This window comes from Nicotiana tomentosiformis, chromosome 11 (genome assembly GCF_000390325.3).
Source record: "Nicotiana tomentosiformis chromosome 11, ASM39032v3, whole genome shotgun sequence".
Lineage (NCBI taxonomy): Eukaryota > Viridiplantae > Streptophyta > Magnoliopsida > Solanales > Solanaceae > Nicotiana > Nicotiana tomentosiformis.
In genome coordinates this window covers 36,668,295-36,684,751 of record NC_090822.1, presented here as the reverse complement: position 1 = coordinate 36,684,751, position 16,457 = coordinate 36,668,295, and the positions used below count along the sequence as shown (strand labels likewise).

At 42.7% G+C, this 16,457-nt stretch overlaps 3 protein-coding genes across 3 annotated transcripts; 2 read left to right on the top strand and 1 right to left on the bottom strand.

The window, feature by feature from the left end:
- Window positions 1-209: 209 nt before the first annotated feature.
- On the bottom strand, window positions 210-662 carry LOC138901267 (uncharacterized). Its single transcript, XM_070189018.1, has one exon. It carries the CDS (start codon window positions 660-662, stop codon window positions 210-212), a length of 453 nt encoding a protein of 150 aa, XP_070045119.1.
- Window positions 663-8,426: 7,764 nt separating this feature from the next.
- On the top strand, window positions 8,427-9,570 carry LOC138901266 (uncharacterized). The gene is made up of 2 exons (XM_070189017.1): window positions 8,427-8,604; window positions 9,056-9,570. Exons 1-2 carry the CDS (start codon window positions 8,427-8,429, stop codon window positions 9,568-9,570), a joined length of 693 nt encoding a protein of 230 aa, XP_070045118.1.
- Window positions 9,571-15,045: 5,475 nt separating this feature from the next.
- On the top strand, window positions 15,046-15,402 carry LOC138901265 (uncharacterized). Its single transcript, XM_070189016.1, has one exon. The coding sequence runs from the start codon at window positions 15,046-15,048 to the stop codon at window positions 15,400-15,402; it is 357 nt and encodes a 118-aa protein (XP_070045117.1).
- The last annotated feature ends 1,055 nt before the right edge of the window (window positions 15,403-16,457 follow it).

The window sequence follows — 16,457 nt, the reverse complement described above, 5'->3', positions numbered from 1 at the left end:
CGCCTTTTGTTTCTAGTATTGTTCTTCAATGCTCAGGTATTTTTTCAATTCTGCTTGTGCTTGTTGATGTACAATTCTATTGGCAGATGTTGGTTCCTCATCAAATAGAATTTCCTTGACTCCGACAATATCCTCCCTAATAGCCAGCTGCTTGAAGATGTCTCCTAAAGTAGCTTTACTCCAGTGTGAAAGGGCAGATGTCACTCTCTTTAATTTTTGTTTGACATCAAGAAAGGATCCCCAATAAAATCTACCAACCAGTTTTGCTTGATTACTTGTTTGAAAGTGTCATGCTTTGTCCAGAAATTGAGGAACTTAAAATGTTTAACAAATTGCATAGCTTCCTGCCTACAACTCATTAGAAAATGTGCGTGATCTGATCCTGTCCGTATCAAATGTTCTACTTCTATATTTGGGAAGAGATTCTGGAAAGATAAATTTACAAAGATCCTATCAAGTCGCTTGAAGATGCAGTGTTCATCTGGTCTACCATTCCACCATGTGAATGGACTTCCCTTGTAGCCAATGTCAAACAAATCACAAGAGTTTACGCAGAAGGCAAAGTCTTCATATTCAGGTGGGTGCACCAGTAGTCCTCCTATCTTTTCATCTTCATGTAAGACTACATTGAAATCTCCGCCAACGACCCAAGGCATATCCATATCACTAGCCAAGTAATATAAATAGTCCCACAGTTCCAGCCTTTCAAGTGAAGAATATTTTGCGTATACAAAAGTCGTGATGATGTGGCTTGATATATCCTAATGAAATACCTTGACAGTAACCTGTTGCTCAGTGTCCATAATTAATTCCCATTCTGCACCAGTATAAAAGAAGAGCCATATTTTGCCATTGATGTTTGACATAACAACTTCCATTCCTAATCTCCTTTTGTAAGTTTGAATGTGCCTACAATTTTGGAAAGGCTGCATCAGTGCAATCACCATAAAACTATGTTCTCTTTGCACATTGATCACTCTTTGAAAAGCCTGCTATGTATTGACTGACCTTATATTCCAAATTAGGGACTTTATCATTATTTAGTATGAGAGACTGCCCTTCTTGGCAAGATTCGTTTTGGTTATTGTATGTTTTTGTGTTGACCTTGCTTCCTTGATTTATTACCTGTTTTATCCCCAGACCTAGGGGATAAATCTATTTCCCTTGCTACTGCCCTAAAGATCTGAGCTGTGGATTCATCATAACCTTCTTAGTCAAATTGTTTGATGCCAAACACTGTTGGTTGCATGATAACTGGTGCCACATTATGAGTTACAATATCATGCAGAACATGTAGAGGTGTTTGTAGAGGAATGTTGAGTTCAATGTGAAATAGCTGTCCAGTATCTGCAGCAGATGGAATTGGAACTGGTTCTGCAGCACTTCCCTGATGGGGTATCATAGCATTGTGATTGTCATTTCCATGTGTTTGATTCAGAACTAAAGAGTTTTGAGTTTCATCTCTCAACTATTGCTGTAACAATCTGAATTGCACCTCAGAATTAAGTTCCAATGTAGGATTGACTATTCCCCTATGTTGCATTACTGCTGTTCCAGTTGAGTGCTTATTGTTGTCACCATTAGTTTGAAGATCTGAAGATAAGGTATATTGTAAAGTGTCTGCATCATCCTTATGAATCTGCTCTACAGATGGCAACTTAAGCAGTGAAAGTTCAGTAGTGGCATGCATTTCTCCAGTGGCAGGGTGATTTACATGATGTACTTGTTCAATTTGTGTGTTTCCTCTTTCATTTGCATGGCTTGTACTTGTATTTGTATCTGATCTGAGTTCTGATTCCTAGCAGGTGTCATTCCCTATTGGCTTATAAAATCTTGTTGTTGCAGTTGATTTTGAGATTTAAAACAACTTTGAGAGGGTATCTCCTAACATGAGTGATTCATTAGTACATTTAGAGGTTCCTTTTGCGTTACAAAAGCTTCTCGAACCCAGTCAACTGTTCTCATATTTGTAGTTTCCCCCATATTTCCTATAGCAACTGTTGCAGGCCTCTTAACAATCCCATAATTTTTACTTCTCTGCACCTAATCAGCAGTTGTATTATCAATCATGATAGAGTTCCCATGTGCAAAGCTCCTGTTTTCACTGAACTGTTCTGTCCCAGGTGTAACACATTCCTCCAACTGATGATTGTCCTATTTCTTCTTCTTTTTTAAACTCTTCTATTGGTGCTGGAGTACTTTAGAGGTTACCTGGTCAATCTCTGTGGCAATCTGAAGTAATTGTTGAGAGTTAGCAGCTTGAGTTTCTTGTTCCATCATAAGGTTATTCTTCTGCACCACCTGAGGAACTACCACACACTTTGGATTTATGTGTGATGTTTCCTCCTGACCAACCTCTAGTTCTCTAGTGATTTCTCCAGTAGCAATACCGGTTGGGGCTGTATTGGGCTGATGGTTGACAGTAGTATACCTCTCCAATGGTTGTGTAGGCTTGTTAGAGGGCATGCCTTCCTGATTGGTTGCTTGAGGTGCATTCTCTTTTTGTGAGTTTTGCAGTAGCTGAACCTTTGGTGTTTTAGCAATGTATAATGGTTGTTGCTTCCTGGTGTTATTCTGTGCAATCCCTTTGAAGTTTTTTGTTTTTTTGTGTATGCCATTCCTCTTGTGATGGAATATTTTCTTTGTTCTGCACTTCTTCCCTAGCAGGTGGTGGATTTCTTTTTGTGGTTGCTCTAAAATTGGTGGTTAGATGGCTGCCTTTGCTGAACTACCAGATGTTGTTGTTGTACATTTGAGGTAACCATCTGTTGCTGCAGATTTCCTTCATTTTGTATTCCAGTAGCTTTCATTTTATGCTTCTCATCCTGTTTGGCTTTATCTGGGCATGCATGGATTGTGTGTTCTAGGTGCCTACAATAGGAGCGGTATTCAACTATGTTTTCATATTGAATTTCCAACCATTGACCGTCACCATTTTCATCTTGATTTTCGTTATAACCTAACCAAACATGTTGAGGCATTTCCCTGGTTAAGTCAATCTTCATTTTCACCTTAGCAAAACTGCCTCTTGTTTTTTGAAATGAAGCTAGATCAAGGAATAATGCTTTTCCCACCTGAGACAGTAATGGTGTGAGGATTTCCATGTAGTATAAGTGCCAAGGCATTTCAGGAATGATAATCTAAACTGGTACTATCGGAGAGTCTTCATTCGGATTGAATATAGGTGTCCAAGCTTCTAGTTTCATCATTTGGCCTTGGATGTACATGAATTGTTTATTTCTAACTGTTGCATGATCATATTCATTGTCTAGATCAATGTAGACAGTCTTAGAATTGAAGTGAGCAATCTTAACTCCACCCCTGAGTTCAGTGAGTCACGAAGCTTCTTCTAATTACTTCCATTTTAGGTATAGTGCTACCAAATTTCCCAACCATAGTTTTCTTACATCTTGTTGCCATAGTGCCCATATAATCCTTTTTTGTAAAAACAACTGCATGCCTGCCTTATTTTGTTGTTAGCTTTGGTGGGGTGAACTGAATAGGAGTTCTCTCCGCTTCGAATCTGGCCCTGATTTTTGTAGCGTAAGAGTGGGTGACAGTATAGGGTGGTAGTTCAGTTGTGTTTGTGAGTTTCTGGACTTGTTCTTTGGGTGCTTCCTGAAGCAGTGGTTTGTTGTTAACTGCAATGTGTAATGTGCTAGTAGTAGGAATTTGTGATGCTTGGATTATTTGATTATTTCTTTTGGTAGGTCGATCAAAATTGGCAGATATCTTAGGCTGGTTATTTATGGGATTGGTAGGGGATGTAGTGGGTTGCTGATGAGCATTTTTGGAGGCGAATACCCCTTTTTTAGGATCCTGTGACCCTGCTTGCTCCGTGCCATTGTGAATCTAGTTTGTGTTAACAACATTGTGTACATGTGGCGCAGTAATTTCAAATTGGATCACCCCATTTTGATTCACAGGTTTATTATGTTACTGCCTTGTTGCTGCGACTGTAGGTGTCTGCCTTTGAGCACCTTCTTTTGTTGAATGTTGTTGTAATTTATCATGACTACTAATCTCAACATGACTTTGTGAAGCACAACCATTCATGTGTTCATAAAAATTGACATCAAAACTGACCCTGGCATTTTGTCGAACAGATGGCATGTGCGATTCTGTGTAAACTTTGTTCTGCAATATTGTAACTAATTGTTCATCATGGTTGTTATTTGAGAGGTTGGAATCATTGTCCAGATCAATTGGAGTGGATTGGCATTGGTTTTGACCAATTTGGATATCTGTGACCCCATGCACGACCAACAGTTGATTGTGGTCGTTGTTCACCTATGCAAAATCGTTGATGCATATAGTGTTGTCTGAAATGATGTGTATATATTGTAATTGAGGTGTTGAGAAATCTTCATGGCTTTGACTCAGTCGATTTGATCCAGAAATATTGCAGTGCATTGCAATTATCTCCTGGCAATTTTTTCGTGAATACAAATTTCCACCGTTGTCGAGTTCTTCAGCAGATGGGGAAGACAAGTTAAGGGGGCTTACCTGGGTTGTGTGCGCATTATTTAGAAGAAATTTTTGGGACTGGTCCCGTGGCTTTTCACCACCGGATGAGGGATCGGTGGCCATTTTTGTTCGTTCAGATACTGTTCCACTTTGTCGCCTCTCTTTTTCGCTATTGAACCTTGGGGTTTTTTGAGTTGACATTTTGACTTTTGACTTTTGACTAAGAACTTAGTATTTTCTTATGGAATTGATTTCTTTAGCTCGTGTTAATTGTTTCAAACTTTTTGTGGCTAGATTCGAGGAATTTGGAGGCCGTTTCGTGAGGCAATGGCGTGTTGGAGTAGATATTTTGCACAGTTTGAGATAAGTAACACTTCTAAACTTGGTTCTAAGGGTACGAAATCCTGATTTACGTGTTATATGATTGGTATTGAGGTGACGCACATGCTAGGTGACGGGCGTGTGGGCGTGCACCGTAAGAATTGTAACTTGGTCGATTCCATGGGACTATATAGTTGATTAATCTTATCTTTACTTGTAATTCCACCATATGTTAGAGAAATTGAGCCGCTACCACGTTTGAAATCATGCCAAGGCTATGTGTTGGTACTGTAGGGACCCACATAGGTCATGTTACATGTTGAATTATTTGTTAAATTGCAATTTTGTACTCAGTCACAGTTTTTACTTGCATATTATATCTCAGTATCTGTTGTCCTTTATTGATATGTTATATCATCGTTGTTTGGGCTGATTATCATGATTCTTGAGAACCCGAGAGACTGGAGAGATAGATGACTGAGTGAGGCCGAGGGCCTGATTGTGAGGATATTTATGGGAGCGGGCTGCATGCCGCATCATGTCTATTTGATTCATGCCATGATTGGCTTATTATAGCGCTTGGGCTGGAATCGCCCCTCCGGAGTCTGCACATCCACAGTGGGCGAAGGTACCTATTGAGAGCGAACGCGAGTACCGAGCGCGAGTGCCTAGCGATTGGAAGGATTGAGTGGTTGTGAGGATGGAGTGACTGGGAAGAAGGAGTGACTGTGAGGATAAAGTGAATGGGAGGACTGAGTGACTAATACTCTGAGAGTATGCATATGATTCCATTTCTGTTTGTACATCAGTTGGCATATATAATTGTCATGTAATTACTGAGATATGCCATATCCTGTTTAAATTGAACTTGACATGATTTATCTATTTTGGCTTTAACTGTCAAACATTAAAGAATGCCTACTTTTCCTGTACTATAATTTCTATAATTGAACTATACCCATGAAGCTCGTCATTAATTTCAGCCCAATAGCTAGTCTTGTTACTTACTGAGTAGGTTGTACTCATACTACACCCTGCACTTCGTGTGCAGATCCAGGTGTTACCGGACACGGTGGGTGCTGATTGTCTAAGCATCTTAGTTATTCGGAGATTTCAAGGTAGCTGCCCGGCGTTCGCAGACCTTGACTCTCCTTCTCTATCCTTCAGCTTTATGTATTTTGATTATGTTCTTCATAGATTGTATTTCAGAGTTATTTCTCTGTTCGGGTCAGTCACCTTTCAGTGCTCTCCCAACTCAGAGTTCATCCCGTGCTCCATCGGTTCAGGGTTCATCTATGCCAGGTCAATCTAGCAGTTACTTTGGTACTCGTGACCCGATTCAGTACCCACCACCATTATCGGAAAGTTGCTTAGAGTGCGGGGAGTTTGGGCATATGTGGAGGCAGTGTCCTTGTCGCTCGGGAGGTCCAATTCAGCAGAGGAGTCAGTCTGCGACTTCCGCACCAATTACTTCACCACCAGCCCAGTCAGCTCGGGGTGGGGCATAGGCAGTTAGAGGTTGCCCTAGAGTGGGAGGCCGATCAGGTTGTGGTCAGGCCCGATTCTATGCTATCTATGCCAGGCCAGATGCTGTTGTTTTAGATGTAGTGATCATAGGTATTGTCTCAGTATGCCACAGGGATGCTTCTATGTTATTTGACCCCGGTTCCACTTATTCGTATCATCGTATTTTGCTCGTTATGTGGATATGCCCTGTGAGCCCTTAGTTTCATTTGTTCATGTATCTACGCTAGTGGGAGACACTATTGTTGTGGACCCCGTATATCGGTCACGTGTAGTGACTATTGGGGGATTAGAGACTAGAGTTGATCTCTTATTGCTTAGTATGGTTGATTTCGACGTGATCTTGGGTAGGGATTGGTTATCTCCATGTCATGCTATGTTGGATTGTCACGCTAAGACCGTAACGTTGGCTATTCCAAGGTTGCCATGGATCGAGTGGAGAGGTTCTCTAAATTATGTTTCGGGCAGGGTGATTTCATATTTGAAGGCCCAGCAGATGGTTGGGAAGGGATGTTTGTCATATTTGGCCTTTGTGAGGCATGTTGGTGCTGATACCCCTACTATTGATTCTGTTCCGGTGGTGCGAGACTTTTCAGATGTATTTCCTGCAGACCTGTCTTGCATGCCACCCGACAAAGATATTGACTTTGGTATTGACTTGGTACCGGGCACTCAGCCCATTTCTGTTCCTTTGTATTGTATGGCACCAGCTGAGTTGAAGGAATTGAAGAAGCAACTTCAGGAACTTCTTGATAAGGGGTTTATTAGGCCTAGTGTGTCGCCTTGGGGTGCATCGGTTCTGTTTTTGAAGAAGAAGGACGGTAATATACGGATGTGCATCGACTATAGGTAGTTGAACAAAGTTACAATCAAGAACAAGTATCCTTTGCCGCGTATTGATGATCTATTTGACCAGCTTCAGGGAACGAGTATGTTCTCTAAGATTGATTTGAGGTTTGGGTATCACTAGTTGAAGATTCGGTACTCGGATATTCTAAAGACGGTATTGAGGACCCGTTATGGTAATTATGAGTTCCTTGTGATGTCTTTTGGGCTGACCAACTCCCCATAAACATTCATGTATATGATAATAAGTGTATTTTATCCTTATCTCGACTTGTTCGTCATAGTATTCACTGATGATATCCTGGTGTACTCTCGTAGTTAGGAAGAGCATGCCCAGCATGTGAGGATTATGTTGCAGCAGCTGAGGGATGAGAAGCTTTATGCCATGTTCTCCAAGTGTGAATTTTGACTTAGTTCGGTGGCGTTCTTGGGGCACGTGGTGTCCAGCGAGGGGAATAAGGTGGATCCAAAGAAGATATAGGCGGTTCAAAGTTGGCCTAGATCATCCTCATCTATAGAGATTCGGAGATTTATCGGCTTGGCCGGTTATTAACGTCCGTTCGTGGAGAGTTTCTCATCTATTGCATCGCTTGACCAAATTGACTCAGAAGGGTGCTCTATTCAGGTGGTGGGTCGAGTGTGAGGAGAGCTTTCAGAAGCTTAAGACTGCCTTGACCACAACTCCAGTTCTAGTTTTGCCATCAGCTTCTGGATCTTATACAGTATATTGTGATGCTTCTCGGATCGCTATTGGGTGTGTCTTGGTGCATGAGGGTAGAGTGATTAGTTATGCTTCACTCCAGTTGAAGCCCCATGAGAAGAACTACCCTTTTCATGATTTGGAGTTGGCCGCCATCGTTCATGCATTGAAGATTTGAAGTCATTATCTCTATGGTGTGTGTTGTGAGCTATTTATAGATCATCGGAGTCTCCAGCACTTGTTCAAACAAAAGGATCTAAACTTGAGGTAGCAGATATGGTTGGAGCTGCTAAAGTACTATGATATCACCATTTTGTACCATCCCAGTAAGGCCAATGTGGTGGATGATGCTTTGAGTAGAAAGGCAGTGAGTATGGGTAGCCTTGCATTCATTCTTGTTGGTGAGAGACCTCTTGAAGTTGATGTTCAGGCCTTGGCCAACTAGTTTGTGATATTAGATATTTCGGAGCCCATCCGGGTTCTAGCTTGTATGGTTTCTCGGTCTCCCTTATATGATCGCATCAAAGAGCGCCAATATGATGATCCCCATTTGCTTGTCCTTAAGGACATGGTTCAGCAAGGTGATGCCAAGGAAGTTACTACTGGGGATGATGGGGAGTTGAGGATGCATGGTCAGATTTGTGTGCCTAATGTGGATGGGTTACGAGAATTGATTATTGAGGAGGCCATAGTTCGCGGGAGGATGAAGAAGGATATAGTGGGGTTTGTAGCGCAGTGCCTTAACTGTTAGCAAGTGAAGTATGAGCATCAGAGACCAGGAGATTTGCTTCAGAGACTTGAGATTCCAGAGTGTAAGTGGGAGCGTATCACCATGGATTTTGTAGTAGGACTCCCACGGACTTCGAGAAAATTTGATGCTATTTGGGTGATTGTGGATCGGCTGACCAAGTCCACACACTTCATTCTAGTTGGGACTATGTATTCTTCAGAGCGGTTGGTTAAGATTTACATCCGCGAGATTGTTCGCCTTCACAGTGTGCCAGTGTCCTCCATTTCACATCGGGGCATGCAGTTTACATCGGAGTTTTGCTGAGCCGTGAGTTGGGCACTGAGGTTGAGTTGAGTACAATATTTCACCCTGAGATGGACGGACAATCCGAGCGCACTATTCAGATATTGGAGGACATGCAACGCACTTGTGTCATAGATTTTGGGGGTTCTTGTGTCGATCTGCAGTGGGTTGGTTTGAGCCGGGTGAGGCTAGACTACTGGGTACTAACTTGGGTCAGGAGGCTTTGGACAAGGTTAACTTGATTCTGGATCGGCTTTGCATGGTGCAGTCTAGACAGAAGAGTTACGCCGACCAGAAGGTTCGTGATGTTGCTTATATGGTTGGGAAGAGGGTACTGCTCAAGGTTTCACCCATGAAGGGTGTTATGAGGTTCGGGAAGAAGGTCAAGTTGAGCCCTCGGTATATTGGGCCATTTGATGTGCTGCATAGGATTGGAGAGGTGGCTTACAAGGTTGCCTTGCCACCTAGTCTGTCGAGTGTTCATCTAATGTTTCATGTATCTATGCTACAGAAGTATGTTGGTGACCCGTCTCATGTTTTGGATTTCAGCACAATTCAGTTGGATGGTGATTTGATTTATGATGTGGAGCTGGTGGCCATTTTGGGTCGGCAGGTTTCGAAACTTGAGGTCAAAGGACATAGCTTCCGTGAAGGTGCAGTGGAGAGGTCAACCAGCTGAGGAGGCTACTTGGGAGACCGAACGGGAGATGTGAAGCAGCTATCCATGCCTATTTGAGACTCCAAGTATGTTTCTAGACCCATTCAAGGACGAATGTTTGTTTAAGAAGGGGAGGATGTAACGACACGACTGGTCATTTTGAGAGTTGTAGCCCCATTCCTCCACTGCTCATTCCCTGCTTAATTGTTGCTATGTAACTTGCTGGGGCAGTTGGTTCAGGTCCGAGGAGGTTTCGGAACGAGTTGAGACACTTAGTCTCAAGGTTGGAAGCCTAAGTTGAAATGGTTGATTGAATGTTGACTTGTGTGTAAATGGCTCTGGGTTGAAGTTTTGATGGTTCCATTAGCTCTGGGAGCATAGGTGCGGCAATGAGAGGATTGTGTAGTGGTCGCATCGCACGAGGGCGACCGTAGAAGTGGATTTGGTTAGGCAGCAAGGGCGTCACAGAAGCAAAGAAGGTTCGCAGATGCGGTCCTGTAGGTGCAAGGCTGGGACCGCGGGTGCGAGAGGTCACCAGTTAAGTGGGTCCCACATGAGCGCGGTTTTCTCCGCAAAAGTGGATGCGCAGGTGCCAGCCCAGGCTCCGCAGGTGCGAAAATTCCTGGGCAGTGTTTAAATTGGAGGGTTTCCGAGATTTTCATCATTTTGGACATTTCAAACTCAGGCTTAGGCATGTTTTGAGAGGGATTTCGAATGGATTCTTGAGGTAAATCACTTGTGGTTAAATTTATTTAATAATTATGTTTCCCTATAGAATTTCCCACCTAGATTATGTGGTTTTGAGGTGTAATTTTGGAGTTTGAAGCTAGGGATTTGGAGAGTTTAAATTGGGGATTTGGGCGTCGATTTGGTGTCAGATTTTTGGTAAATTTGGTATGGTTAGACTCATGGTTGAATGGGCTTTCGGATTTTGTCACTTTTATTGGATTCTGAGACGTGGACCCAGGGACCGGCTTTTGAGTTGACTTTTTAACTTTTGACTAAGAACATAGTATTTTCTTATGGAATTGATTCCTTTAGCTCGTGTTGAATTATCGAACTATTGGTGGCTAGATTCGAGGAATTCGTAGGACCTTTTGAAAGGTAAGGGCGTGTTGGATTAGATATTTTGCACGGTTTGAGGTAAGTAACACTTCTAAACTTAGTTCTGAGGGTACGAAACCCCGATTTACGTGTTATATGATTGGTGTTGAGGTGACGCACATGCTATGTGACAGGCGTGTGGGTATGCACCGGAAGAATTGTAACTTGGTAGATTCCATGGGACTATATAGTTGATTAATCTTATTGTTACCCATATCTCCACCATGTGTTAGAGAAATTGAGCTGTTATCATGTTATAAATCATGCTTAGGCTATGTGTTGGTACTGTAGGGACCCACAGAGGTCGTGTTACATGTTGAATTATCTGTTAAATTGCCATTTTGTACTTTTTCATAGTTTTAACTTGTATATTATATCTCAATCTCGGTTGACCTTTATTGATACATTATATCATCATTGTTTGGGCTGATTATCATGATTCTTGAGAACCCGAGAGACTAGAGAGATTGATGACTGAGTGAGGCCGAGGGCTTGATTGTGAGGATATTTATGGGAGCGGGTTTCATACCCCAGCATATGTATTTGACTCATGCCATGATTGGCTTATTATAGCGCTTGGGCTGGAATCGTCCCTCCGGAGTCTGCATATCGACAGTGGGTGCAGGTACCTATTGAGTGCGAGTGTCGAGCGATTCGGAGGATTGAGTGGCTGTGAGGATGGAGTAACTGGGAGGAAGGTGTGACCGTGAGGATAGAGTGAATGGGAGGACTGAATCACTAATACTTAGAGAGTATGCACATGATTTCATTTCTGTTTGTACATCAGTTGTCATAAATAACTGTCATGTAATTACTGAGATGTGCCATAGCCAGTTTCAATTGAACTTGACATGATTTAACTATTTTGGCTTTGACTGTCGAACTTGAAAGCATGCCTACTTTTCCTGTACTGTAATTTCTGTAATTGAACTGTACCCGTGAAGCTCGTCACTGCTTTCACTCCAATATTTAGTCTTGTTACTTACTAAGTTAGTTGCACTCACACTACACCCTGCACTTCGTGTGTAGATCCAGATGTTTTCGGACACGGTGGGTGCTAATTATCTAAGTAGCTTAGTCATTCGGAGATTTTGAGGTAGCTACCCGGTGTGCGTAGATCTTGACTCTCCTTCTCTATCTTTCAGCGTTATGTTTTTTTTTTCAATTTTTCATAGATAGTATTTCAGACTTATGTTGTATAGACGCTCATGTACTCAGTGAGACCCTGGTTTTTGGGAATTTCAGTATTGAGTTTTGATTTTCTATCCAGTTTATGAGAGCTTTAATTATTTAAACCTGTTTTAATTCATTTTTCATTTAAAAGTGTTGGAAATATTTTGAGGTGTCGGCTTGCCTAGTACCATGTTAAGCGCCATCATAACAGGCTAAGTTTCGGGTCGTGACAATAGGAGACCTTGGCACATTTCTTGAGCATGTTTGGTACTTTGGATTAGGGGGGATTGATTCTAGTTGCACCAGCTACTTCTCAGGCTAGGGGAGGAGCTTAGACTCCCGCCATCCGAACTCTAGAGCAGCGGGCTCATGTTGATCAGGCTCCGGGTGCTATGCCGGTTCAGCCTGTGACTACGGTTCATCCTGAGGTCAGGCCAATGGCATTCGAGAAGAAGCATTTAGATAGGTTCAGGATGTATTCTCATCCTAATTTTAGTGGCGTAGTTTTTGAGGATGTATAGGGGTTTGATAGACCAGTATCACAGCATTCTTTGCACCATGGGCATAGTGGAGTTGAGCGGGGTCCACTTTACTACTTTACAGCTAACAGGGTCGGTGTATAGATGATTGCAGGCTTACAAAGAGAGTCGTCCAGCTGGTGCAGCCCACTCACTTGGGCTCAGTTGTCTGATCTATTTTTGAGGGAGTTTGTTCCATAGACTCTCAGGGATGCATTGCGCATAAAGTTCAAGCAGTTGTGTCAGGGGACTATGACCGTGTCCCAGTATTCCATGAGATTTAGTGAGATATATCATCACACACCTGCTTTGGTTTCTATAGTCCAAGAGCGAGTTTGCAGATTAATCAAGGGTCTCAGTTATGGTCTTAGATTTGGTATGACACGAATGTTGGAAACTTATACTCCATTTCAGGAGGTTTTGGAGATTGCTCGGAGGTTCGAGCGTATGTGTGGCCAGTAGAGGAGGATAGGGAGGCCAAGAGGCCACAATATTTTAGAGGGTTTAGTGGTTCCCGCTCTGCAGCTTCAGCTCATCATGGCTTAGGTTTTTTCAGTTGACCAGTTCAGTCTGTACTTTAGATTACTCGTAGCGTTACAACTATTCAGGGACCTTAGAATACTCATTTTGGACATTCGTCTTCCAGTGCACCTCAAGTGCGAGGTTCCTACATCGGTTATTCTAGCTACTCGGGTTAGACTCAGCTTAGCAGTCATTCCCTCTGAGAGGTTGTTTTGATAGTGGTGATACTAGGCATATGGTGAGGGACTGTCCTAGACTTCAAATGGGTGGACCTCTATAGGGTACTCAGGCTATAGTTGCTACTCTAGTTAATATACACCTCCACAGCCAGCTAGAGGTGGATGACATACAGGTAGAGGACGTCCTAGAGAGAGAGAGAGAGAGGTCATGCCGTTGTTATGCTTTTCCTGGTAGCACAGAAGCTGTTGCATCAGATGTTGTCATCACACGTATTGTTCCGGTCTATCATAAAGATGCATCAACATTATTTATTCCGGGTTCCATTTATTCGTATGTGTCATCTTACTTTGCCTCATATTTTGATATGTCTCATGATTCTTTGAGCACTCCTATTTATGTGTCTACGCCTGTTGGGAATTTTAGTATGGTAGACCGTGTCTATAATTCATGCTTGGTCACTATTGGGGGTTATGAGATGAGGGTTGACTTTTTGTTACTCAATATGGTTGACTTTGATGTAATTTTGGGGATGGACTGGTTGTCGCCATATCACGCTATTCTTGATTATCACGCTAAGATAATGACATTGGCTATACCAGCATTGCCGAGGTTGGAGTGGAGAGGTTCATTAGTTCATGTTCCTAGTTGGATGGTGTCTTTTCTGAAGGCACATCTGAGGGTTGAGAAGGGATGATTGGCCTACTTAACCTTTGTGAGGGATGTTAGTGCTAATACTCCTACCGTTGAGTTAGTTCTAGCAGTGTGAGATTTTCCTGCTTTATTTCCAGCAAACCTACTAGGCATGCAACCTGATAGGGATATTGATTTTGGTATTGACTTCATGTTAGGCACTCAGCTCATCTCTATTCCACCATATCGTATGGCACCAGTGGAGTTGAAGGAATTAAACGAACAGCTTCAGGAGTTGCTTTATAAGGGTTTCATCAGACCGAGTGTCTCACCTTAGGGTGCTCCAATTCTATTTGTGAAGAAGAAAGGTTGTTCTATGAGGATGTGTATTAACTACAAGCAGTTGGACAAGGTACAGTCAAGAACAAGTGCCCACTACTGCGTATTGATAGTTTGTTCAACTAGCTTCAGGGTGCTATGGTGTTCTCGAATATTGACCTGAGATCAGGGTACCATCAGTTGAAGATCCGAGCTTCAAATACTCCAAAGACGACTTTCAGGACACGCTATGGTCACTATGAGTTTATGGTGATGTCTTTTAGGCTGACCAATGCCCCAACAACTTTTATGCACTTGATGAACATCGTGTTCCATCCATATCTTGATTTCTTCGTCATCGTGTTCATTGCTGATATATTGGTGTAATCTCTTAACCGGGAGGATCATGAGCAGCACTTGAGGATCATGCTCCAGACATTGAGGGAGACGAAGTTATATGCTAAATTATCTAAGTGCTAGTTTTGGCTTGATTTGGTGGAATTTTTGGGCCATGTGGTATCCAATGAGGGGATTAAGGTGGATCCAAAGTAGATTGAGGTAGTTTAGAGTTGGACCAGGACTTCTACCGCTACTGAGATATGGAGTTTTCTAGGCTTTCCCGGGCATTATCACCATTCTGTTGAGGGGTTTTCATCTATCGTAGCTCATTTGACTAGATTGACACAGAATGATGCCCCATTCAAGTGATCTGATGAGTGTGAGGAGGGCTTTCAGAAGCTCAAGACTGCCTTGACTATAGCTCTAGTTATGGTTTTGCCTTCAACATTGGGTTCTTACATAGTCTATTGTGATGCTTCATTGATTGGCATTAGGTACGTGTTGATGTAGGAGGGTAAAGTGATTGCTTATGCTTCGCGCCAGTTGAAGCCCCATGAGTAGAACTACCATGTACATGATTTGGAGTTGGCAGCCATTGTTCCCGCGCTAAAGATTTGGAGGCACTTTATTTATGTCGTGTCATGTGGTGTTCACGGATCACAAGAGTCTACAACACTTATTCAAGAAAAAGGATCTGAACTTGAGGCAACAAATGTGGTTAGATCTACAAAAGGAAAATAATATGACCATTATTTATCATTCCGCAAATGCCAATGTGGTGGACGATGCTTTGAGTAGGAAGGCTGGGAGCATGGGTAGTCTTTCTTTTATTCCAGTTGGGGTGAGTCAGTCAGCTTTGTATGTTGAGTCTTTGGCCAACAAATTTGTGAGGATGAATATTTTGGAACCAAGCCGGGTTCTTTCTTGCATTGTTTCATGGTCTTCTTTTTTTGAGCGCATCAAGGCGCATCAGTATGACGATCCCTACTTAGTTGTCCTTAAAGACACGGTGCAACATGGTGATGCCAAGGAGGTGACTATTGGTGATGATAGGGTTTTGAGGATGTAGGGTCGGATCTGTGTTCCAAATGTGGATGGGTTGTGTGATATAAATCTTGAGAAGGCCCATAGTTCGCGGTATTCTATTCATCTGGGTACGCGAAGATGTACCATGATTTGAGGCAGCACTACTGGTAGAGAAAAATGAAGAAAGATATTATGGAGTATGTGGCTGGGTGTTTGAACTGTCAGCAGGTGAATTACGAGCATCAGAGACCAGGTGGTTTATTTCGGAGGCTTGATATTCTGGAGTTAAAGTGGGAGCGTATCACTTTGGATTTTGTATTTTAACTTCGAAGGACCTTGTGGAGATTCGACACTATGTGGGTCATTGTGAACAGACTGACCAGGTCTGCACACTCTATTCCAGTAATGACTACCTACTCTTCAGAGTAGCTGGCTCTTATTTGTCTTCGTGATATTGTCCTCCGTTATGGTGTGCTGGTGTCTATCATCTCAGATTGAGGCACACGGTTCACATTGCATTTCTAGAGAGTAGTGCAGCGTGAGTTGGGAACACAGGTCTAGCTGAGTATGGCATTTAATCCACAGACGGACGGGCAGTCCAAGCGCATTATTCAGATCTTGGAGGACATGTTACATTCCCATGTTATTGATTTGGGGGTTCATGGGATTAGTTACTATCGCTAACAGAGTTCACCTACAAAAACAGTTATCAGTCGAGCATCCAGATGGCTCCATATGAGGCCTTAAATAGGAGGCGATGTCGTTCTCCGGTTGGTTGGTTTGAGCCTGGGTAGGCTAGATTATTAGGCACTGATTTGGTTCGAGATGCTTTGGAGAAGGTGAAGTTCAAGTTGATTTAGGATCAACTTCGTACAACGCATTCCAGGCAGAAGAGTTATGCTGATTGGAAGGCTCGTGATGTGGCATTCATGGTGGGTGAGAGGCTTCTACTTAGAGTTTCACCCATGAAGGGTGTGATGAGGCTCGGGAAGAAAGTCAAGTAGAGCCCTCGGTATATTGGTCCTTTTAGATTCTTGAAAGGGCTGGTGAGGTGTCCTACAGAATTGCATTGCCACGTAGCTTATCGGGAGTTCACCC

Excerpts from the sequence above, each read along its gene's own strand:
- LOC138901267 (XM_070189018.1), bottom strand. The coding sequence starts at position 662 with ATGGATATGCCTTGGGTCGTTGGCGGAGATTTCAATGTAGTCTTACAT.
- LOC138901266 (XM_070189017.1), top strand. The coding sequence starts at position 8,427 with ATGGTTCAGCAAGGTGATGCCAAGGAAGTTACTACTGGGGATGATGGG. Across the intron at positions 8,605-9,055 it reads TGTAGCGCAGTGCCTTAACT|TGGGTTGGTTTGAGCCGGGT; the intron begins GTTAGCAAGTGA and ends GTCGATCTGCAG.
- LOC138901265 (XM_070189016.1), top strand. The coding sequence starts at position 15,046 with ATGTGGTTAGATCTACAAAAGGAAAATAATATGACCATTATTTATCAT.